General features: G+C 47.3%; 1 protein-coding gene and 1 long non-coding RNA gene across 2 annotated transcripts in view; one reads left to right on the top strand and one right to left on the bottom strand.

The window, feature by feature from the left end:
• The window catches only part of LOC147257899 (uncharacterized), a 58,723-nt gene that overhangs the window by 22,246 nt on the left and 10,558 nt on the right, over positions 1 to 25,919 (bottom strand). The window contains exon 2 of the long non-coding RNA XR_015117644.1: positions 23,446 to 23,682. This is a non-coding gene — a long non-coding RNA (uncharacterized LOC147257899). The remainder of the gene's footprint in view (positions 1 to 23,445; positions 23,683 to 25,919) is intronic.
• irf2bp2b (interferon regulatory factor 2 binding protein 2b) lies at positions 4,552 to 7,032 on the top strand. Its single transcript, XM_086210268.1, has 2 exons — positions 4,552 to 5,638; positions 5,874 to 7,032. Exons 1-2 carry the CDS (start codon positions 4,906 to 4,908, stop codon positions 6,629 to 6,631), a joined length of 1,491 nt encoding a protein of 496 aa, XP_086066394.1. The 5' UTR covers positions 4,552 to 4,905; the 3' UTR covers positions 6,632 to 7,032.

The following is a 25,919-nucleotide window of genomic DNA, read 5'->3' on the forward strand; positions in this document are numbered from 1 at the left end:
GCTGATGAATGAGGTCACAGTGACTGTAAACGGTTAATCAGAGCAGGCCTCCGGTGCTCCAGTTTGACCTTCACATCACCTCCCAGCTCTGTATTTTCCTGGGCTGGTTTCCCATCGAGCAGACTTCCTCCCCCCATGTGAAACGGCTAAGCTGAATAAATGGACTTGGTCGACCCCTGCAGCCAGTGGGCCAAGTCTGCAAATCTCCCATCTGAGTGGCCCGTAGGGAGGCTATTTAAAGACCCCGCTGATCTGGCGAAAACTCAGCGCTTCATCCCACGTCCAGGTCCTGTGAGATTTACTGTCAGATATGCCGTCGTCTACGATTCAGCCGCGTACATGATGATGAGTCTTTCTGCTTCTGTAGTTTTCTACATTGATCCCTGGACAATGTAGCGATTGACATTACGTCCAAAATTCTTTGGGCTCAACGTTTTTTTTTGTTGTTGTTGTTTTTTAAACTTTGTGACATTTAAACTAAACTCCTGCTTTACACAACATGTTTACATATTGGAAAAAAAAGTCCATTCATCGTCTTAGTCCACGAACACACCTTGATAATGCAGCTGGGGATTGATAACGCTTGGAGAGCCTTCAGTCAGACCCGAACTGGCCTGCCGTTCTGAATCTGCTCTGTAGGGCTGACGGCAGTGTTTGACCTGCCGGTGGATGTGGCTGATTAGAATTCAAGTGAAGGAGAAACTGCGCGTACGTTTTGTGTCTCGTCACCGTTGACTGACGTCGCCTGCGTGCACTCTATTTGTCGATGCTGAAAAGCTGAAACGTGGCAGAATAACACACATCTGAAGTGCTGAATGACTGAGTGTGGGAAAGGCTTTCCACGCCGCCAGTTCATGTTTGTGTTTCCGACTGAGATGTGAAATCACATGAAGTGTTTCTCCTGCCCACGTCGCCATGGGAGGCGGCTGCAGGATGATCGGTCAGCTGACTCTGAGGACTGAATGAGGCCTTTAATCTGCAGGTCATGAGTGGAGAGGCTTTGGAGGGGGCTGAGGCAACCGGCAGCCGGGAGGAAATCCCGATCAGGACCCGAGTGTAACGACAACTCTGAAGGCATGTCTGTGCTGAGGATGCTGAACATCAGAGCGGCTGTCAGTTAATGAGCTGCTGCCTGGCGTTTCAACGTGTCAGTCATCGTTGCTTCTTGCCCGACATGAGAGGACGGCTCGCTGTCATCGACAGCATAATGAGCCACCATGTTGCCAGACCCTCCACCAGGAGGCCGTTCTTTTAGTGGTGTTTCTTCATCTGTCAGCAGGATCACACAATAACTTAAGAGGCCATTTGTCATCCAACTAGGTGGGGGAGTGGAACCTGGGCCACAGGGGAAGAGTCAGATTCGTCACAGGTTTGTTGTCATGGAGATCTTGCATAATCTGAGTAAAAGCAGTGATTGAATTCACTCTTCAGCTCAGTAGAAATTAATTCATCATTGTTGTATGCCATTTTGTCCCAGTGACCTCTGACCAGCCAAAATCCTTTCAGTTCATACTTGAGTCCCAGTGGAGGGTCCTAGTGGCAGAGTTGAAGAAATTCCAAGAGACGCTCCATGGATATTAACAAGAATGGGTTGGACGGACGGACAGACAGCATGAAGACACACAAACGTGTTTCAGTGTTGATCCAAACATCAAATGGGAGCATGTACAGTCAGGGATGACTGTAAAGACACCAGGGGGTGGGGGTCGGGATGCGGGGTGGGGGTTTGAAGCACCAGCTGTGCATTCGAAGATGAAAACTGACAGAATCCTTTTTTCTGTTCCAACAAAACTCATTAATCATTTGTTTGTCTTGCGCACAAATTGGGGCCTTGTGCTTGACGAGCAGAGCCCGAGGAAGTGTGAAGGTCAAAGTGACAAAGATGAGGGCCGTGAGGGAACAGCGCCAGACTGATAAATCCTGGTGTCTGGCCAGCCGTGAGTCAGCAGCCCACTCTCCTACTCAGACGCTGTATCACTGCTCTCATCTGGACGTGGCGTCATGACACGGCCCAGCTTGTCTCGCCGGCAGTCAGCTGACAGGCACGCAGACAGTAGAAAGAGTTGGTTTGTGTCACTCTACCCCCAGTGTTTCCAATGATGTTCCTCTAACAAAAAGTTTCATGTGGTCGCCTGTCAATGGTCATATCCTGTTTACACCCGCCTTCCCTGACCCCCATCCCCAATATGACGGGGCTCCAGCGATGTGAATATAGTGTAAAAAAAAAAATCAGTAAAACCCTCCTGTCCATCCTATCCAGTGCTTTATTTACGCGACGATGCCTGAACGCAACACACGTAACTTAAGGTTGTTTCCTTTGCTGCTGGTTTCTCCCATAAATTTCCAGGCGGGTAGTAAAAAAAAAAAAGAAAAAAAAAAGAGTGTTTGAAATGATGAGGACCTCAAATGACATCCATCATTTGAGGCAATTTCCAACACGTGAAAACCACACAGGAAAATCAACAGCATGGGGGCACTTCAATATGGTCGGCAAAGCAGAAAAATACTGAGGCACTTGGACAGGGCCCGACTGGTTGGGTTGGGTTTGGGCAAATGATCTTCAGGTTTGGCTCCGGTTGGCACGGGGAAACGTGTCCCCAGCCAGGCTGTGTTTCCATCCATATTACTACACGATGCAGAAGCCTGCGTGTTGCTCTGGAATTATGAACGAGCTTTGAAGCTAATGTGTCAGTTTGTTTTTAAATCCGAGCATTGTGCCACGCTCTGCACCCGAATAAGCAATTTTATCTGCAAAATTCAGCCTGAAGAGTGAGGACAAACGGTACGATACAAAAGTGTAAATTATAACCTACATTAATGACACTGAGGGAAAGCAAACATCTATTATCCCGTTTTTTCCCCCCCCCCCACATTTACGTCATAAAATTCCCAGTTCAGATCTGAAAATTCCAAGTGCCTGAGCACGTGGCAGCCCAGGGAGCTGGTGCAGCAGCAGCCGCCGCGGACTGAATGGACTCACAGTTTGCCTGGTAACGACAGTTGAATTCTGTGATAGGCTGTTCGCCCTGTGACATCACGGGCCCTCGCAACTAGAATGCAACTGTTGTACTACTGAGCCTGCAGGCTCCACTTGTTGCTCTCACACTGCTGAGTTCATATTTAGTGCTTTCAAATACACCGTCAAATGTAGGCGTGTCGGTGGGGAGCAAGCAAATATGTTGTGTAAAAATATTTTTTTTAAAAATTGAAGTGAAGGATTTTTCTTTTAAATTATACTTAATTCACCCAAATAAAATCAGAGACACTTGTTCAACTGCCCAGTGAGCCTGCGTGCAGACTGTCTCTGAACTGCTGCTCTGGCTTTTGTTATTTATAAAAGCTCTCTGGCTCCCTGACGGCAAAGAGGAGGACAACTACAAGACGACATCTCACTCTGCCTCATACTCCAGGCGTCCCGTCTGGACTCGCTGGGGTGAAATTCAGGGAAATCAAAAGTTGCACACTTTAACCCACACGACTGTATTTGGGCTCTTGTAAATCTAAGGGGTGAGCTGTTTACTTAAAAAAAAAAAAAAAAACATGAACGAAGCTTCAGGCTTTTAACAATCCCTCACATCCTCACAGTTCAGTTTACCGCTGATGTTACTGGCTAACAGATTTGTGCACAGGCAGCGTCAGTGGAGAGAGCTGAATGAGCCTTGCTAGCACGGCAGCAGAGAAACCTTCAGTAGCTTTTGCAAACATAAGGTTCAAGCAACATTTAATTTACTTTGGGACGGTCTTGAGGGGTTTAAGTGAAGCAAAACTGATACAGAAATAGACAGCAACAGAAAGAAATCTAGCCGCTAACTCCTGATCGCCCCCAACTCTGATCTGAAACTGAAATATGACTGTCACATTTGTTTCTTCTGAATGAATGAATGAATGAATGAATGCACCAGAAACACATGGTTACTTTGACTCGCGCATCTGAAAAGCCTTTAAGCGTTTCAAATGTGGAGGAAGGTTTGCATTGTTGGTTGCATTTTCCATCCTGGCACGCTGTCATATCACATCATTTTAATCCTGTGGTGAGCGGCAATCCAGGGGAAATATTTGGTCACTTTGGTTAAGTTTCACTGAAGCAGGTTTGTTGTCTTTAGTTGTTGTTGTTTTTTTTTCTATTGCATTTTTTTTTTTAATGGAGGAACTCAAGTTTCTGCTTCACCACATTCACCTCAAATCATTAGATTCAACAAAAAATTTTCAAAACAAAGAAATTGCAGACGGATATCCAGTAACTTCTTACCCTCTAATCGTTGTTTCAATGTCAGTCGCTATCTCAGACTGTGTTTCCACCACTTAAAAATATATGTAAGAGGTCCACCTTTATGTAAAAGACTCCAGTAAATTATGTGACGACTGCTCAGCCCTGCCACCGGAGTCCGCGAACAACAGACGACGCTTCCGACGCCCAGAGCGAACCCTCCCACTACCCGTTTGACAATCTTCGGGCTTGAGGCGCTCCGGAATAAAGAAAGACGCAGGGCGCATGCGCGTGTGACGGGTCGTCGAAGAATCCAGTAAATAGAACCCCGGAGCACGAGCCGTGTGTGTGTGTGTGTGTGTGTGTGTGTGTGTGTGTGTGTGTGTGTGTGTGTGTGTGTGTGTGTGTGTGTGTGTGTGTGTGTCGGCTCTGACGTCACGGCCCTCTAACATTGAGAGCAGGGGCTGAGTTGTAGGCGCGGGCTCACACGGAGGCGCGCCGAGGCGACGGACACAACCACGATGGACTCGAACATGACGGACTCCCTTAGGTGCGACTCCGCAGCTCTCTGACGGGAAATACAGCCCAGTTCTTTCTATCGGATCGGATTCTTCTTCTTTCGAGCCTCGTGAATAAAAACCGACCCCAATTTTTTTTTTTTTTTTTTGGAGAGTTTCGCGTTCGCTTCGGCCTCCAACATGTCTTCCGCGGCCGTCGCTGCCTCCCGCAGGCAGTCCTGCTATCTGTGCGACTTGCCCCGCATGCCCTGGGCGATGATTTGGGATTTTACGGAGCCCGTGTGTCGCGGATGCGTCAATTATGAAGGAGCCGACCGGATTGAATTTGTTATTGAGACTGCCCGGCAGCTGAAACGAGCCCATGGCTTCCAGGAGGGCCGCTCTCCGGGTCCGGGGAAGTCCCAACACTCCGGGAAGGATATCAACCACTCATCCGGAGAGCCGGGCTCCCGCCCCCCGCAGCCTCTGGACCGCTACCCGTTGTCTGACAGGCCACCCCGGCTGGGACCGGAGTACCAGGCGGGGCGGCAAGCGAACGGCCTCCCCATGCCGAACGGATTTCCAAAACCAGACGACCCCCCGGAGCTGAACCGCCAAAGCCCCAACCCCCGCAGGACTAGTACGGTTCCTCCCAACCTGGTGCCTCTGGTAAACGGCGGCATACACTCGCTCAACGGCCGCCCGGCGCAGATGGGTCTGCCCGGGGAGCATGGCAAGCGACCCGAGGAGCTGAAAGACAAACACAGGCCGGACAGCATGTCGGACATGTCAGACAGCCACAAGGACTGGATGGGTAAAGGCAAGACGGTGAGAGACCTGATGGCGCTGCACACGTTCGACAGCCGGTTCAAGAAGGAGCATGCCGCCATGCAGAGGGTGATGGGCTACGAGAGCTCCGCCTCCTCCAAGACCGGTACCAGTATACATGTACATTTATACACATGTGAACCACACCACACACACGTTCACACAGATACAGTGACATACGAATTACATATGTTCATAGTGATTCCAGGCTTGAAGAGTCTGAACCCATGTGACAGCTGTGGCACACTTGCGTTTCACAACATGGTGTGGGTGGGGGTGTGGGGGTGGGTGGGTAGTATGAATTATAACATCAAGTTAACCGCCTTCTTCTTTTGCCTCAGACAGGGGGAAGCACCCTCGGAACATGAAGCGGAAGGCCTCCCCAGAGCCAGATGGTGAGGGAAGTGCCCCCAAGATGAATGGCGGTGAGGGCCAGCCGTGGCTCCCGTCACCTTCTGAGGTGCTGAAGATCCCCCCTGCTGCCCTGCCTGGCTTCTCAGCCGCCCCTCCCTCCACCATCTCCCCTCACTCCCGCACTACGCCCCCTGAGGCTGCCACGGCGCAGAATGGCCAGTCCCCAATCGCAGCACTTATCCTCGCCACTGATAATGCAGGCAGCACTGGCTCGCCCAAAGACGCCAACCAGGTACACTCGACCACGGCAGGTGCACGGCGAAACAGTGGCAGCCCTCTGTCGCCATCGGCCTCTCAAAGGAGGCTGGCTCAGAGGGAGGGGTTAGGGAACGTTAACCCTTCTGCGCCACATGCGCCCAGCAGTATGGACCCCCACGCACCGCCGCCACAGAACATCCCGGACTCTTCTGTGCCACCAGGCAGCGTGCCGCTGTGCTGCACCTTGTGCCACGAGCGGCTGGAGGACACTCACTTCGTCCAGTGCCCGTCCGTGCCATCGCACAAGTTCTGTTTTCCATGCTCCAGAGAGAGCATCAAGCAACAGGGTGCCACTGGCGAAGTGTACTGCCCCAGCGGCGAGCGGTGCCCGCTGGTCGGCTCCAATGTGCCATGGGCCTTCATGCAAGGTGAAATAGCCACCATCTTGGCCGGGGACATAAAGGTGAAAAAGGAGCGGGACCCTTAAAAATCACCAGGTGTTTGTTTTGAACTTTTTTTGTAAGACGAGAACGACGGAAAGTCCTCTGTGACGGACATGTAAATACTGGACACAAGGGAAGTGTCAGCTTCGTAAACATGGCTGTATAATTTTTGGGTTTTTTTTCTTTTTCAATAATTGTGTTTCTATATTTTTGAAGATGAAGGTATGAACTCCAAGTGAGGCGTCAAACTCATTTCCCTCGCCATCTGGGGGTTTAGGAGTCGCTTCCCTGTCAATCATAGAATGTGACTAATCTGAGCACTTGGCAAAAAAAAAAAAGGAATAAAAAAAAAAACCCTGCTTCTAGCTGTACATGTATGCACTTGTTTAAGAAAAACCTGCCAAATACAGTTTCAGACGTTGTAATAACACCTCGTGTGTCTGTGGTTTGCTTCTCTGAGCTGCCTGCGGCTCGCCATGATGCAACAACATCCAGCAGGAACCAACCAGCTCCTGGTGGGTGGAGGGGGTTAGGGATAGAAGAGGGAAGTGTGTTGCATAAACGTTTTGTACAGTAAATCACACGTAGGCGGGTCGAGGTCGCTCGCTGGCTGCTGGGCCTCATACCCTGCCAGCGCCAGGAGATAGGGGTCTATAAATAGTTGCAGTGGAAACACAGTGGCTGTTAACGTGGCCAGCGAGGCGTTGATTCACGCGTCCTGTGTGTGACGGTATGTTGTTGGCGGATATTGTCCACATGTCCCCGATGTCTCGGCAGCCTCTTTTAGTTTTGTTGTTGGTTCCAGTGAAAACCCAGTATAGTCATGAGGTCACGAGCCTGCTGGGACGGTTACGGTGGCGGCGGAGCGAGCAACTCGACTCCCCCGGGCGACAAAATGTCCGAAAACTTTATTTTGTTGCTGTCAAAACACTAAGTTGAACTCATTTCTCAGAGTGAAGCAGGTGGTTGTGGCTGGCGCTCTCGTCACGTTCAGCTTCAGCGGGGAAAAAAAACACTGAGGGGCCTCAGAGTAAGGGGGTGGGGGGGTGGGGGGGTTGGGTGGTATAAATGCCTTCATCGGGCCACGTGCTTCTCAGTGGAATTCCTGAGTCACTGTCCTCCCTCCCTCCCTCCCTCGCCGTCTACTCCCCCCTCCCAACTGCAACAACACGCCTTCCACTGTTCAAGGTTGATCACACAGCGAGCCGATGAATGGCGGCCTGTGTGTGTTTACGCCGGGGCCCCTTTCAGCCGCCAGGAAAAAAGGTTAACCCTTCCCTGGCTGTTTAAGCTTGAAAATCAGGCCGCGTGAATGGTTTTGGAGATGAAGCAGGCGGCAGGTCGTTCATCTGGCGTAAAGAAAACGTTCCCTCAAACTTCAGCGGAACGCAGACGGGCTCGAACGGTGCTTGGAAAGTTTGGGGAAAGGCGTCATTTCAACTGTTTTCAGTGTTTGGAAATGCACTTGAATCTGAATTTACTCCAAGAAAAAAAAAAAAAAAAAGTTGGTCCTCTACATCACCTGCTAGAAACAACAATTAACAAGATGTCTACAATTATATTTATGGACTGTTTCGATAATTGATCAATTACCTCTTGAAAAGAAAATAAACTCTAAATTCCAGCTTCTCAAATGTGAAGATTTTCTGGCTTCTTGGACAGAAAGCTGAATTTTCTCCTTTCACAAGAAGAATTGAGGACGTCATCTTTAGCTTTGGGAAACACAACGCTACCAATTGGTAACAGAAAATTGTCAGTTGCGGCGCTGTCGTCTTGCTCATTTGATTCGGATGTGCCGGATGATCTTTCAGACAAAAGGTTTTAATTGATCCCAATCAGTTTGCCGAGGCTTATTTCTACATGTTGTAATTCTATCAACATAAAACAACACAAAACGAATGCTGGATGGCAAAAATACTTCGTCCCTGCAGCTCTCGATTTGTGTTGGTTCAGGCAGCTCACTGAACCCCCCTAGTGGCCTCCACAGAAAATGCATTTTGGGGATTTAAAACGTGATCTTCGTGAGCGCTAAGTGCTTGTATCTAGGTTGTCTGTGTGCTTGTTTTCTGAGGCCCCAGTTGGTTCCTAGGTGTTTTCCAAAGTTAAGTTCAAGCACCTTTGACACCTGCAAACGTCAAAGGTGGGGTTTGTTTTGTTTTGTTTGCACCAAATGACAGCATGAAAGTTTCTACATCGTTCTTCAAGGTCTTGGGTCTTAATCAATATGGCATCTGTAAGAGAGAGTTTCAACCTTTTCTATCAGTTCCCAAATGGTCAAAATGGCTGAGTTTTGCAAAAACCCTTTGTGTTGCAAATGCAAATTCAAGTCTGTCACTGACAGAGAGATTTCCTGTGAAAGTAATGCAGTTACAATTTCAAGCACTTCGCTCAAAATCCAAGCACTTTTCAATCCTCAGATCCCATATTTAAATGTTCTCAAACAACTGCAACACCTATGGCGACACGGGAGAGAAAAATATGCAAGAAGTTACCCGAAACAAGCAAAGTTCTGATCAAAAAATGACCGGGGAATTGGGAAAAAAAATAGGAAAAACTATATTTCTGATAATTGAAATTACAAGTCAGATAAACGACGCTGTGACAGATTTCATTTAAACTCCTTATTTTGTTGCGGAGCCTCTAGGAGACCCTCGAGGACTCCCGCTTGTCTCCGGACTGCACTTTAAGAATCCCTTCTTTACTGAGTTTCGCGTCTGTGGTTTATTTTTGTTTGAATTCAAGTTGAGTAACTTCTTCCATTTCTGTTGTAAAACCACAGAAATCATTTCATCTGTTTAAAACTTGACCGGCCTTGTGATCCTTTTGATCAGAGGACCCGTCCACAAGCAGGCCTCACGCTCTCTGGTCGCTGGCGTGAGGTCGGCCTCAGATTCCAGCCGAGCCAGCTCATTTCTTTTCATCTGTCAGAGAAACCCGACACCCAGAGGTCCCGAAGAGCCAGCGGCCCGAGATTAATGGGTTCGCTCAAATTACGTGGCACAAACTCTGGTTTCTCCCCAGTGTCACCCCACTCCCCATTTGTTCAGCTGTCCCTCACCCAAATCTCCCCCCTCCTTCGCCTCTGAAGAGCAGGACACAGGAAACACGTCTTGAGCCGGTTGGCTAGAGAGCAGCGAACAAATCTCAGCTGTTTGACAGGGAAACGCTCTTGAGATTTGCTCCGTTGCCACGGCAGCACCTCTTCTTCAGGTATTTCACAGTGAACAACGCTGGAGTTGCTTTCAAACAGGAGAGTTAGTGAGTGACTTTCATAAGCCTGGAAATGGCAATGGCTGGAATGACCTCATTTCATTAACAAGAGACACGATTCAGGAGACAGAGATAACAACAGACTGCATCATAATCACACCGTACAAAGTGTCTCCAACTAGAACAAAGGGCCACACACTGCTCCAATCAGCTGCTCCACTGGCCAGTCTTGTTCTATCCAAGATCTCGGAAAAAAATTTGTTTTTTTAATGCACCTCAGTTATGAAATGTTTTCACACACTCGTTTGTTTTTACACGCCATGCAACCTTTTAACCCTCAGTTTAGTTTTCTGAATGTCTCGTTGACCAATTAGATCACTCGATCTTATCTACCTGTTGTACAATTTACGGAGATCGCGTAAAATCTTTAATAATCCGATCAGCAACTCTGACGCGATATTGCTTTTTATCCTCCGCATGGTTAATATTTGTGAACAGTTTGTGAAGGACGTGTCCTGACAGGGTTAAGAATCAGCAACCCGAAACAGCCTCTCGGTTTGGTCGCATCCTCCACGCAACCCTCATACTTGTGATTTAGTTCATTTGAACCTGATCTTTGAGGACAGCAGTAAGCAACCCCGCCCACAGTCGCTGCAACCTGCTACGCAGCTCAGCGTTAGCAACAAGTGCTAACTCCAGGTTAGAGGTTCATGGTGACCATGTGCTCCAGGTCATTGTGTCCAAACAAGCAGCTGGTCCAGGCCAGTCTTCGTCTGGAGTGCGTCCAAATTCTAACGCCGTTCAAAAGGTCAGTCAGCCCCCCGCATGAAAAACGACCCCAACTCGGGCAGAGCAGGCTGCAGTCACACAATGGTCATCCAGGCCACATCAGCGCTTTCACAAATCTGCCCCGAGGCTGTCAACCGTACATCAGCCACTCGCTTCTGTCCTTATTATTGGAAACTACAATTCTGAATTAAACTGCATGATGACAAAACTGCGGCGTTGTAGAGCAATAAATGCATCCAGATAAAGCGTCAGTAAGTAAAAAGGAGGAACAAATGATAATTTCAAGAAGAGAATTAAGTCGCTAAGAAGCAACAAAAGAGACACAAGAAGGTGCAGCCAGGTGGAGGATGGCGGTGAAGGCGGTGCATCAACCATCTTGCTGCTAAAATGTTTTCGGTACAGTTCTTAAGCTGATCCAGGATAGAACTCCAGTTCGGCAGACAATGTCCTCTGCAGAGCGCCGCAGGGATGGGACAGTGCTGTGGAACAACAGGAAGTTAGCGCCACCGTGAGTTTACTCGACCAAAAGCCCATACGATTTTAGATTTTTTTTTGTTTTGTTTTTTTTACAGAGGATTACAAAGCTTTAGCTGGGCTATGAGGGAACTCCACCGAGGACGCATGACTTTACTGTCACAAAGCCTCACACTTCCTGTTTTCATCATGATGTGAAACCCTTAAACATTTACCAGAGTGGTATTTACCGATGCGTTTGTTTGTTTTAACCTTTAAAAAAAAACACAAAACACTGACTTAAGAGACGAGGGAATTGGGCGCTTGACAACTTATTTCTGGGTTTTTTCATGTTCCTCAACATCAACTTATCTCAAGATGTTCTATAAGATTGTTACACAACCCACGGATGGCAGGAAATTCCCTGTCTGTCCCACTGGAGCCAACGGTCGGAAGAAATGTCACGTATCTGTATGGGTTTGTTGGACTTGTTGGGTGTTGCATCATGTAATGGCCTTCAAACTCGTCGCGTTGAGATGAGATGGAGACCACCAGCACCCGTCCAACAGACCAGAACCCCACTAAGCACCCGCACCAGCATGATCTCATGAATAATTTTTCCAGAATCCATCAATGAGAACGCCGCTCATCTGGAGGCTGGCCCTGATTTGATGGAAGGGATCACGGGCGTGAAAGCTTTTTACCTGCTTTCACCTCGTCACACATGAACTCATACACTCGACCCTGCAGCAGGAAACATGTGAAACATGTGGGTGGGGGGGGGGGGGGTGTCAGAGCCAGCAGCTGCACTCTCTATAATTAGTCAGCCAGGCGAGCAGAAGCTTCTGTGCCATTAATCAGCCGAGTCCCGGCAGCCCGCACCAAGAAAGGAACGTGTTGACTCTTTATCTGGAAAAGAGGTTTACGGAGTGAAGGCCCAAATATAGCGTCCGGCGCTAGGAGCCGTGGCTTTGTTGCCTGGATATCCCTGCTGGAAGGTAAACAGAGGAGACGCTGGGTTTGCCACGTCAGTGAGCTGGCAGGAAGTAAAGGCCACAGGCGACGGGTTAGGGTGGGGGGTGGGGCAGGCGCTGCCTTTTATCCAGGCTGATACTTCATAACCTGACAGCAGCCAGCCGGAGCACCACTGCAGTTTGACAGTCGAGCACACGGGAGGCTCTGAGGCACCTTATCTGGCCCACATTTATTCCACAGCAGACAATCAATCTGATATTGATCACATCAGACCCGTAGAGATAGAACAGTCAGAAAGCTCGCGACAACAGCGAATGTCCGCAGGAAGTGACCAAAGGTTACCCTCAAAACCCCAAACCTGCTGGTGGGTTCGGCAAGCTTTCACTCCATGTATATTGTAGGTATTGGTTCCAACTGCTCGCCATATGGGGAACGGTGGAAGCCAGCACCAAACTGCCGGGTTCACTCAGAATTTGTGTTCCCATCATTGCCGATTGGCGCTGAGCTGATGAATACTGGGGTCTTCCGCAGGGTCAGTTGACCTGCGACTGAATGCCAATTAAAACTGTTCCCGTTACAGAATCAACCCGGGTGTAAGTGGGTGGGTGTTTTGGTTTTTTTTTTGCCGGACTGAATGGGGCTTCAGTGCTTGAAAATAAAAGCGAGCTTCTCGGGTCGAGTATTGCTTTACGGGGGTTTACTTCAACTGAAACAAATCAAGCAAATGCACTCTGAATGTTCTTGTTGAGAAGCTTAATTGCAGGGCAGTTGTAGATCTTAGTGTTCCTAATAAACTGGCGCATCAATATCAATGTTTGTGTTTCCAGCAGACTTGAAGAGTATTCATTAGTATTCTGAGAAAATCATGTATCACACAGCAGACCGGAACGTTCTTGTGGCTTCTTTGGTATTCATTTGCTCTCTTGTTATTTGTGTTTTAAGATAAAACGTACAAGCGGCTCATCCATCTGGCCTGCGGAGCATCAAGCCTCGGCTGAGGTTCGCCGCCGTTTCATCTGATTTCTTGGCAAATGCCTCAGAGATCTGTGCTTGCATCCTTCCGGCCCCTCTGTTTAGCCTCAGCTTTGAGCCTGAGCTTTTAAATACAGTGCGGTTTGTACAGTGCAGGGCGGAGCTCGGCTCTCAGTCGTGTTGGGGGGCCAGGGCGTCTTCCTCAGATCTGCTTTGTAATTAAGTATCCCCCCTGGCGGGCCAGGGCAGCGTGCAGGAGGGAAGCGCTGCCTCCCTTCGAACCTTCCTCTAGTAAATGTGTAACAGCTGCTCAGCACTTTCAACCAGGCTTGCTCAATATTTGGGTTGTTTCCCAAATCAAAGTACAACCTTTGAACCTCCTCCTCCTCCTCCTCCTCCTCCCTTCCCCACAGGCGGCTGCTATATTTGATCCGCGCTGACGTCGGCCCAGACACTCTTAAATTCACTTTCGCCAGCAAATGAGAAATTCTGTTTATGTCATCTGTGTGTGACAGTCACAAACTGTTTACTTAACTTGAGATGACTTCAGATGGGCTGTGTTTGTTTTAGGAAAAATGGAAAACCTAACACAAAACTGACATCAGCGTCCGTTAAATGAACAATTTTAGGAATTTGGGGATTTTGATGATTCACTCTGATGATTTGCAGCCTTTAAGCGGTATGGTTTGAAGTACAAAGCTAACGTTAGGCCACGAAGGAAGTATAGCAACACCAGGGTCATATATAAGACTGATGTATTTACGTGTCATCGAACAAAACATGACTTCATTTAACAGTTAATTTAACTTATTCGCAGGTTGTAGGACTCTTTCCTGTGCTGTGCTAACCTTTTTGTATTGTTTGTTTGTTTGTTTTTTGGGGGGAGTGTGTTCTGTTGCATCACACTCAACATAAAGAAGGGAAAGGCGTTGTCAAGAGAACAACGCTGACCAAAAGTTGCAGAGGTGACAAGCTTTCAGTACCTTGGTGTACACTGATGACAGTGAGGCCCCTCGTCATGTGGGGGTGGTGGAAAATTGCAACGTTCACCTGAAATTGGTGTTCACATCAATGCTGAGGTAGAGTGGCTAAAGACCTGTGTTTAAAGCTGCAGGGGTCATGTAACCCATGAGTGAATGCTGATTAAACTTGTTGCCATTGCCAAAATTCCCAGATGTTAGCAGGGGTTTTGGTCAGTGGGAGGGGCTTTGCTCATTGTCTGCAGGCTGCTGCACGGAATCAATGAAATCAATAAACAGCATTAAAACAAATCATTTGATTACACAATGCCTTTGTATCTTAGCCGTACAAGGAAAAATGACCAAATACGCGAGTTTAGAAACACTGTGGTGGGATATGAAGCCATGTGGACAAAACAAGACCACATTCTTAGCCGAAACTCCTGGCATCCTGGTGCTCGTCTTGCTTCTTTAATCTTGTTCCAGCAATTTCTGTGACCTTTAGTCTGATCAATAAATCAGATCTCAGAATTACAAAATTCACTCTGTGAGCATGTGAGTGTTGGGGTCAGGTTCTGGTTAGTTGTACAACAGCAAACTTGTGCTTGCAGACAATTAACTCTATGTTGATGCTTTGTAGTCAAACTGTTCCAACACATGATCACTGCGATAAACGCTGGCTCTTCTAAATGTCCCAGAACACTTCCCTGTGGAGTACCAGAGCTTAAAAACAACCCAGTTCTACAGCTGTAGATTTCTGTCCCCTGGAGACGAGGGACACTCTGGAGGACTTGCGTGTCCCCGCCGGCTTCAGAGAGAGATTTCCCATCTGACTGGCAGTCAGCTGACGGCTTGCAGGCCGGAGGAGGCAGCGAAAACCAGGTCACCGCTGCTCCAAAACAGGGACACGCACTTTATTTCTTCCCTGCTGCTGTTCCAGAGCAGAGGGTGAAAATAACTGGAAAACAGGATTTACAGTCTGGAGTCATGAGGTTCATCCTCATCACGCTCTCGCAGTTTGTCACCTCGCTGACATGAAAACCCAAAGAGACTTCACGACTCGAAATCACTGCTGACTGCCTCCACAACGCCACCTTTTAAAAAATGTATTTACAGATTTATCTACAAGGTGTCGGATCACCTGATCCACATCATCACAGTTTGAGGTTAACAGACTTTTTGCTCAAGAGCCAGACAGACCCACATATGCACGATGCGTTTGAACAGTAGTGGAAAGCATAACCAGGATGATAAACTTCATCCATGTGGGGTGTCAAAGTAGGAGAGATACTTTTCCTAAAGAGACAGAAAAGTTCATCAGCCCTCAATTTGACATTTGTCTGCATGAGGGAAAAAAGGCTAAATCAGTTTTGACAGAACAAGTCCCACCTTTTGCTGCCAAACCTTTTACTTGCTTTTTCCGTCCTCCACCCTCCGCCGACACTTTTCAAATTAGCATTTTTCAATAAATTGATCTTGTAAGTTTCTGTATTTTCACACTGCGAAAGAACTCCCGCCGAGGTTCCATTTCTGTGTCGCTCCATTGTTGTGACCAAGGTTCAAAGGAACCTTTCACACTAGCGATCAGGGTTCAGAGGAAACGAGGAAACGAGGATGATCACAATCATCTGCTCAAATTCAACTTGTTCACTCTCAATTGTGGACAAGTTGACACCCAAACTGAGGTTTGTGCTTTGGTCATCTACGGGCTTCACGACCACATGAGCATCCTGCAGCACACACTCGACCTCTCACAGCATTTCATCTGGTGGCGAGGAGGAAGCAGAGACATGTGTTTCTAATCAGTCACCAATCAGAGGCTCTGACACAATAAACACACACAGCAAGATGAAGCGACTGTTTACCCCGCAGCCCGGTTCACTTCAAGCCCCTCCTTTTCTCCTCTGTTTATGGACGGCATTGTGGGGGGAGGGGGCGGAGCTTGGACGTGACGGGAAGAGATCAAAGAGGAGCAGCAGTTCGACCTCTGACTGCTCAGGTGAACCACAGGGATTGGCTGCCGGCTAGTCAGCCATTGACCCCTTCACTTCCTGTTCACTCAGCAGCATCTAGTCAATGATTTGGCGCCACTACTTATCCCAGTGGACACTCAGAATATTGCAACAAACTGTACGTCTGACAAGACTTGTCCAACCTTTGTTGAAGTAAACCCCCTTAAACCATTCACTTAACTATGGAGTAAACTTGTCAGTTTTGGCCAACATTGGGGGGCCACCAGGCCTGGTGAGCAGACAGGTCTGCATGGTGGACGGGCGTGGTCTGATAATATTTTGGTGATGGAGGTATTTGGTTTTTGAATAGTCTGTTTGTCCAACTCATTTATATTAACATCATAACTCGTTGAGACGAAACTTTTATCTTCAACTTTGGCTTTGGCTCAAACTTTTGGACTGAGAGATGAACTGAGAAGACTTTGGTGGTCAAAGTCTGTTATTTTCAATACCTGGATGAGGAAACCGTCACAGAAAAGAGAAAAAAATTGTCATGCCATGAAAAAATTGAGACGATCATGTCAGGTGCCACTGACTTCTGCTCGTCACAGTGACTTTTCTGCAGCAAAACAAAGTCCAATCTACTCATCCTGTTAGCTTTTGGTCGAGGGAACGAATGAAGACGCTAACTTCCTGTTAGCCTAAAAAAAATACCTCCTCCCTGCGGCACTCAACAAATGATGAACCATCCAATCAATGCATAGACTTGCATTTATAGGTGATATCAGATGCATTTGTAATACCAGTTATTTAACGATGGACAGGAATAACAAAGCTACAGAGATGGAGTTTTCCAGTAATTACAGAAGCTACCATGTTCTCCTAACAAGTACGTCACCGCCTACATCCGACCAGAATTCTTAAAGGTTGAATTTTTTTTTTCACAAGCTGCGTTGTTGGTGAGAGTGTGTATAAGTAGTTATTGCAATGACACATATCCTTGGTTTGCAGAAACATTCTTCTCTAAGTTGGATCAAGGTCAACCTGGAAGGAGTTCAAGATGGCGGCTGGAGATGTGTGTGGCGACCCGGCATGGTCTCGCCCTCCTGTGAGCTCAACCCCAGCTGAATCTTCAGCATCCTGACAGATCAAAAGCTCACCGCTGCAGCAGGCTGTTTGTCTCCTCCCACCTCCGTCCCTGAACACCAGTCTGCCATCGCTGTGTGTGTGTGTGTGTGTGTGTGTGTGTGTGTGTGTGTGTGTGTGTGTGTGTGTGTGTGTGTGTGTGTGTGTGTGTGTATGTGTAGGTGTGCGCACGTGTGTCCACTTGTTCGGCTTCTGGTTGTATCGCACAGGGTTCCTCCTGTGTGAGGTTGTGTAACAGCTTCTCCCACACAGCTGAACTGAGTGCAGAGGAAGTGACGCCACCAGTGGGAAGAGAGAAATCGCTGCTGTTTATATGATGCGCAACCATGAATCCCAACCCTCAATGTAAGTGGAGAACATGGGTCAAAACTAAAAAGGACATAGCTAACCAAATACTTCCCAGGCATGATTTTATTTTTAATGTTTCTACTTCTCATCACGCTGATAGATGTTCAAGTTTTACATTTTCTGGGGAGGCGTGACATCATGATTGACACCTTCTCTGAGTAAAGTTGTGGAATCATTTCCAGACTTGTGTCCGTGTATCTCCGTCTATCGCACCTTCCTGCTCCGGTTGACGTCGTAGCCATCAGTAAAATGTAAAATGTGTTTTTAAATGTTATTTGGAGGCTGCGTTCCCTCATGTGCAGGTGACACACATCATCACATCCTGCTGGAAAAGGCAAGTAAGTCTGCGTATCCAACCAAGTGTTGGACTGATAAATACCCAGGAACAACTTCTGATAGGACCCCCTCACACTGAAAAGCATGAGATCAGTGGGGCTCTGGCCAGTGTGGACAAGTTACTCATAACTTTACTGCCCATTGTCACTGTCGATCAGCTGACATCATCAATTTTTAAAGGCCAAACACACTGAAACAGCCTGATGGCAAATTGGAGATCCGTTTGGGCATTTTAGTTTGATGTGGACAAAGATACAGCGTAAAGACGACATCCATCTAATGCTGTTCTCTCATTGGCTGATTCCTGGAGTCATCCTACAGGTGGGGCAGGAAGCCACCACAACCCCGCCAGCGTCACACACGCTCATCTAGTTCCTATCTAATAACAGCCTGCACATAGCAGTGAAACCCCCGCAAGAGCAGAGGTTCCTTTTCCTCTGTCATCGTTAGCCGTGAACATCTGGTTCCCAGCCATGATTCATGGAGGAAGGGCCACCGCCTCCCTCCTCCCCTGAGCAGCGGTCCTGGATGGGATCGGGTTTTGTGGGAAGGAGAAAAGACTCCAGTGTCAGTAACAGCCTCATGGAAAGTTATCCAGCCAGGGGCAGGATATGTTTAGATGTAGGCGGCGATGGTTTCGGGGGGTGGGGGCATATTTGTAAGAGGGGATGTTTGAATCCAGGCGCTCCGCCAAGACAGAGGAACTGCAGGGAGGAAGAGGAGGACGAGGAGTGACGAGGAGCAGCGAGGTCCGACGGCTGCAGAAGCAGTAATATTTCAAGGACGTCATGGCAACTGTACCTTTGAGCTGCTGTAAAGGGAATTTCCATGTTGAGACGTCAATAAATTCAAAGATTATTAATTTATTTGGGATTATTTCACCTTAGTTCAATCTACATCATTGTGTCAGCTGACATCTGAAGTAGATCAGGGGCTCCCAAGTGGAATGACAGGCCCTCCACCTGGTCCTCGGCAAAAGGAGGAACAGTTTCTGGCCTTTAAACGCAGCATCACTTATCTCAGCTCTCACCAAGACATCAAGTGAATCTGCATCGTGTTACTACCGCATTTGATAGGGATCATTAGTCAGGTACTAAAACATTTTGCAGACACCACTGCAATACTGACCCAAAATAGTGTGTTATTTTTCTTCATTAACTGATACAAATTACTTAAGGACCAGCAGTGACACAAATGTAATGAAAAAACAGGAATTACAAGCTCTATTTTTAAGATATTTCATTGTCAGCTGACACTTGCGAGGTTCAGATGAGTGACGCTGCAACAGATTTATTATGTTTCAATGCTTCTGAACTTAAATATCTTGAGGTCACTTCAGATGCACCCAGAGAAAAGTCGAAGCGTTGGGGTTTCTGTCAATGAACAGATAAATGATAAAGGCACGGTGATGTTTAGGCCACGGTGATTTGACCGAAGTATTACTTGAGTTACTCGGCAAGCTGACATGAGCCGTCGAACGCCCAAGGAAATGCGGCTGAAGCGGGAAAGACCTCCCTCTTTGACTCCTTAAGTTATGGATTTTGTGCCAAAACTTGGACGATGGAATGAGCAGAACGTGCATGCACTCGTGTTTACGCTGTGCAGTAAGTCTCAAGAAGAGGCCAAAATGCTGCTTTAGACACAAGGAACGAAATTTGAACGGGATTAAAGAGGCACATCTTGAACTCTAGTCGTAATCTGCTGTAGGCGTTGCTATGTGTTCCATAGCTTTCCCATCTCAGTTACATTCAGGAATATTCATGACGCTGCTTAATTGCTGCTCATATTTTTCGTTTTCTTTTAGGAAATCAATTTTAAAAACACTGCTAGAGACACAAAGTCCAGTGCTGAAGGTCCCTGGGGGTTTCACAGATTTTCAGATTCTTGATTGCTGATGTGTCAACATCACTGGACCACCACCTCCTCCTGACAACCGTCTGCCAGGTAGAATTTCACTGAAACAACAGCCTCCAAGAAGGTAGCAAAAATAAACCCGGTTCAGCGGTCGGATGGCTGACCTGACAGAGCTGGACTGTTTTCTCCTCCTGAGAATCCTCAAAGCAGGGGGGGGTGGGCAGGCAGACTGAGGGAGCGTTTTCCTCCTGCAGAGAGAAGTGAGGAAGCGTCTACGAGGGGGAAAGCCAAGCTTCCACTGTGGTCGACCTACTTTCACCAGCCGCCAACCTCCTTCGGAGGGAAAATGGTAAAAATATGGAAACAAGCCTCAAACGTTGCACTCAGAGTTTGGGCTCAGAAGCACTTGAAATGGGATTTAAATTGCTCTAAATATGGATGTTTCTGGGGTTTGAGCATATTTGACTTGAAGCTCTGTGATTTCACTCACACTGAAACCCTCAGAAACTCTTCGAGGGTGCAGGAAAATATTTCCTTTCAGAATACTTTTCAACTTGGAACCACATCAAGAGTTTCTCTCTGGTTTTGCTGGAATGTTTCTAACCTGACTCAGAGACGGTTCGGTTGATACGATTCAGAATCTGAGGTAAAAATGGCGTCACAAGCTTGAGATCTTCCTCTGGATGAAATGAGGCCTGATCGACTGATGCGCGTTCTCTTCTCCGGAGCATTAAACAGTTCAGTTGAGGTTTGCTGGACAATTCAATGGAGGTATAATCAAGATCAAAATGAATATTTTCCTGCACAAGCAAGGAATTTGCTTGACACTGTCAAACTTCCTGTCGCTGAATCGGCCCACACGTCATTCAGGAAGCTTGTCATCCTGTCTAAATCAATTTTTTTCTTGCTTGATGTTTGCATGGACTTCTGGCTCCTCTTTTCCAAAGGTGAAAGGTGAATATTCGGCGACGAGTTTCTTTTGTTTATTTGTGTTCCAGATGCCATTTGTTGAGTCCAGAGAGAAGAATCCCTGACGAGTTTTGAAATTGTGAGATAAACTTTGATTTGCTGATACACTTTTTTTTTTTTATATCATGTCGTGCTCTCTAAGCTTCCTTGAGTAAACAGAGGCTGTTTACTTGTTTTTCGCTCTGCCCTACTTTAATATCATAGAGGAGATGCTGATTTATTTTCCTCCTCTCAGAATCAGGCCTGTGTCAAATGCTCTCAGCTTAATTTTGTCCTCATTTCTTTCAGCTCGGCTGCTAAAAAAGTCAGCACATATCAATGTATAAATAAATATGGATGTACAATGAGAACATGAAAGGTTCAGTCAGCTCAAGGGAAACACATCCACTCACATGAGTCCAAGTCCAAGTCTTCAAAGTAGACGCCACGCTGCACCTTTGACCTCAGATGTTCTGAGCACAAAGCCGATGTTGGGCTACGAAGGAACACCGCCACGGACTTCAGCACCACCTCAACTAAGCTTCATGCTTCTGAATTCTGATGACATTTGATGCCCTCAACAACCTCTGTCGTCTCCTCTAGACATTTGTTATCAACCGATTACGACGCTCAGGTGCTTCAACACTGAACAAGCGTGACATTTACCGACATATTTAAGTCGTTGAACAAACCATGAAAAAAACAAACATTCCATGTTAACCACAGACCTCATTTCAGGCACCAAAAATACACTGAAACTGACATGAGAGAGCAACTTTTTTGGAGTTTTACAACACATTCCTGCCCCGTTCCATCGGGAGAACTCTTCCTTCCAAGTTTGCAATATATGTGCGATGTACTCATCAATATTTGGACTGATTGCATACGGACGCCAACCTCTGCAGACAAGAAATGAACCCCAGTAGCGACAGACAGCATGACACACACACACGGGATCTACAGTTACAGAGCATAACCAGCATGATTATGTTATGTTTCCGAATGGTGAAAATAGCAAGTCTTCTTCACTGGTCGAGTAAACTCAAGTTCACGCCACACAACTGGCTCTTGTCAGTTGAGAATCTTCGTATCACTGTGGTTTTTACCTGCTACGTGTCTGAGCGGTGACAGGAGATCACACGCGATGACATCATTCCCCACACAGAGACCAGTCCCTGCACTTGAGGAGTGATACGGCGAATGACTGACATCCTCGAGAAACAAGTGATTCGAGCTGGTTGTGTTTCAATTTACATAACAAAGAAGATGAAAAAAGAATACAGGTGAAGGTTTTTGCTGTCACACTTGTCTCTTCGTGCAGTGTCATTGGCTCTCATGACTGAAGCTCGTCACCGAAGGCACCAGGTATAAATTCCGCCCTCCTCATACTAGGGGATGGGCCAGAATAAAACATCAGTACAGACAATTTCGCTTCTTTCCAACCTCTTTTTTTTTTGGTTGTTTTTTTGTTTTCAGGTGTCAAGCTTTCAACGTTTAGGTTCAAAATAGCTGCTATAAAAAAGTGGCGTGACATCATGACTGACAGTTGCTCAGAGTGAAGCGCCGGCAGTTGCAGAGGCCCCCACAGACTTTGTTTCCTCCAGCGGGGAAGTAAAGCTAACTGTCCATAACTGTAGCTGTTTGACAACCAGAACGATCACTCAACTGTGACTCTGAGACGTTCTGTCTTCGTGCACGGCGAGCGTTTCAAGACAAGAGACAATCTCAGCGTGGAGGTTAAAGCGGGGGAATCGGTGGCTCATCGGACGGGTTTTGTGGTCTAGACAAGCTACGCTACTGTACAGTAAATAGAATGAAATACGACTAGCCCATTGCATGCTGGGATAAGTTTGACCCTCTGTGAACCTGCAGGTATAATGAATGATGACACGTGTAGGTCACAGTGACGTGTCGGGATGTTTGTATTGATGTCAGACCGACATTCACTCTGCTTAAATGCTGAAACTGTAAATGGAGGATTGGCACAGCCTGGCCTCCCAAGACTATTAAAACATGTCTCGACATGTTTTGCCTTCATCTTCACCGGTGCTTTTTTTAACCTGGTTCAGAAATAACCTGCATGCTGGTGCTATGTGCACAGCTGGTACAAACAATGCCAGATGGAAGCGGCGAAACTCGATCACCACGTGTTGTCCTGCCGCTCGGAGCCTGTATCGGCTGTCATGGTAAGCAGAGACAGCATGCCTGCGCTCATGTAATCCAGCCGTGAGTCAGTTAAATTTAGACCGCGGGGGTCAGCGCCGCCTCCCTTGCAGATTCACAACAGGCTTCCAGCTCTGCCTCAGGTTACACGCTGCTAAGTTTAGCTCAAATGATGTTGGAGGACTTAGAGAGGGAGATAAAAAGCATCAGGTGTTTCTTATGAACACGTCGCTCACGATGCCGCTCTACAACCACCCAAAAAAAGAGTTGAGGAGAGCCAAGATGGGAAACTCAATCAGCAGCACAAGAATGACACCAGCACGTTGGCTGAGCGGAGATGGACGACATCGCTCAGGTAGAAGATGTGACCAAACTAACTAAAGCCCGATGGGGAGGAAGGTCATCTGAATGTCAAAGGTGCTGTTTGTTTGAGAACCAAACATCACATGGCACCACAGCAGAGCACGGAGAGCACACAGACAGAACTTGGCACTTTGTTCAGTTTCTCAGCCTGCTTGTTTTTCATGGTTGCAAGCATCTTTTGGCCTTTTTGTTATTTCCCACCGCACTGATGCACCAGTGAGACAATCAAAGCAGAGTAACAGCAAGCAACTGAGAGCTAAAGCACCTACACATGGACTTTTTTCCGACTCCAGACAACTTGGAGGGCTTTTTGGGGGCTCATAGCCCAGATCCCAATGTTAGACTGGGCCCAGTATTTGGATGTGACATCATATTCTGATGAAGTCTTACCTGGTGACAGGAGCCTTCTGATCTCTGATGACATGCAAAGCTTCGACGGAGGCGCCTTGATGCTGTTGCTGTCCTCTACTCTTATTAAGCGTTTACAGGGGGCGAAGCCGCTGACTCAGCTGGCGTTGGCAGTTTCACTCCGCTGGACATCAGCAGCCTGAGAGTCGCCATGACTCCACCAGTAGCAGGTTGGCCATCAATCTCCCACGATTCTCAATCAGCATGCAGCCGTGTCATCTAGTAGAAGAGAATTGATGCTGCTGTCAGAGGTGATGTTACACCCGAGCGCTGGCAAGACCAGCGGCTGGAGGTGAATTATAATCTAAATAAGCAGGATGAAGAAATGAGCATCAGTTTAGGTTTTGGTTTTTTTTGTTTTTTTTAAGTAAAGCAGAAACAAAGAAGATTAAGGAATGAGAACTGAAACTAAAACCAAAAGACAGGACTCTCCAAGTTTCACTATGAATCCTTCCCTCACTCCTCACTAGCACACCCGAGTTTTTCACTCGCATCCCCACGCATTCGCAAACTAGTTGCCTGCATCCTCAGGCTGGTCACTAGCATCCACATGCTAACCATTAGCAATGGCGCCCCTGGCTAGATATTAACAATTTTAGGATCGTCACTGGCTTCCACAAGCTAGTTCCTAGTACTCCAAGGAAGGTCACTAGCATTCCCTAGGTAGTTAGCTTCTCAGGGCTAATACATTTTTTGTCTTTCAAGGCTAATTAACAGTTGTCTTAGCCCAACACTCAAACTAAAGAATACTTCGCTCACAGTTTACATTAGCTTAAGCAAATGGTAGAAGTTGTCTTGTTGCTGCAGGGTCTAGTTTGTTTCAAAACATATTGAGAGTTTTAATAAAAAGAGAATTTCATTTGGAAGGCCAGTCCACTGTCAGCAGGGCAAAGAAAGCAAGGATACCAGCAGGAATTGCTGAGATGCTCGCAGAGGGCAACTACCTCAGTGATGGTGGTGGGTGGGGGGATGTGAGGGGGTGGGGTGGGGGTGTTATCCTCAAAATAGCCACCAGCTCATATTAAGACCCCCAGCAACAGCCTGGTGTTTACATGCTAACGGCTCACACACCCCCGGTGACGACCTTTACTTTACCTTCACACACACACACACACACACACACACACACACACACACACACACACACACACGCACACACGCACGAACACACACACACAATATAATAAACAGATGTTGCGTATGTAAACAAAAACATAACACTCACTTGTACCCAAACGCACACGCAGTAGTGTCTGCGTCACTTCAAAGGACGCCACCATGATTTTGAGGAGACTCTAATGGTTATGAGGGCTGCAAGCACTTTTCCACAGACGCTGAGGTGTAACAGCGCTGCAACATTCCTGACCTGAACTGAGCTTCATCCACACCCATGAAGTGGCTTCTTCACAATCGTGGCTGCTACTTCTACAGGGATGTGTCGCTGATGCACAGTTGATTTTGGAAGAGGAAATCGTGTGACTTCATCATCACGGTAAGACAATGGAGAACAGCGCAGCAGAGATGTCAGGCCATGAAGACACCAGAGTTATGTTTGTTACAAAAAGCGCAGACAGACACACACACACTCACAATCTAAAACACACCCACACAAACCAATAATGTACTGAAAAGAGAAGTGTGACAATCGCACTGCAGACATCTCAACAGCTGCTTGAGTGTTGAGCCATAAATAAATACAGTGTTTAACACACACACACACACACACACACACACACACACACACACACACACACACACACACATGCGCACGCACACACACATACACACAGATGAAGACTATCAGGTGACATCTGAAGGTTTCAGTAAACTGTTCCAACAAAATGAAACAGCATTAATTGCAGATGTTCCTCTTCACTCAGCTTCTGTCATTCTCCCTGTTTTCCTTCCCTTCTTTACTGATCTCACCTCTCCATCACAGACCTCCGCCATCCCGGTTGGTTGGATAAGACTCAACCGGTTTGCCGGCAGCCCCGCCCCCCTCAAAATCACACCCTCTTTGATCTCCTCCACCATCTTCTCTCATTGTTCTCTCCCCCCTTCCTCACATCCACGGCCCTCGCCACTTTGACAGCCGCTTGCTTTCAAGAGGCAGCCTGCCTGATCAAGTCAGTGGTTATTGGAATAGACGGTCTTATCTGTGATAGCGAGGTGGTGGACTTTGTGGTGTTTTGGATGAGACAGGGATTTGTTGACCGCCACAGACATCGACAGATGAGACGTTTCTCCAATCTGGTTAAGCGTGAAGATGGAAGATAATCTTTCCTTCCTCTGTCACTTCACCCCCCACTCTCTCTCTCTCCCCAATAACTAACTATGTGGCCTACTTTCGTGGTGCTTTGAAAAACTGTCTTTGGCGAGGGTTGGATGAAAGTTAACAGGGGGCGGGGGCAGGGGAGGCGATGGAGCGGCGGGCAGAGGAAGCGAGTGAAGGCTTG

This window comes from Aulostomus chinensis, chromosome 8 (assembly GCF_037954235.1).
Source record: "Aulostomus chinensis isolate RoL2024-O1b breed Wild chromosome 8, RoL_Achi_v1.0, whole genome shotgun sequence".
Classification (NCBI taxonomy): domain Eukaryota; kingdom Metazoa; phylum Chordata; class Actinopteri; order Syngnathiformes; family Aulostomidae; genus Aulostomus; species Aulostomus chinensis.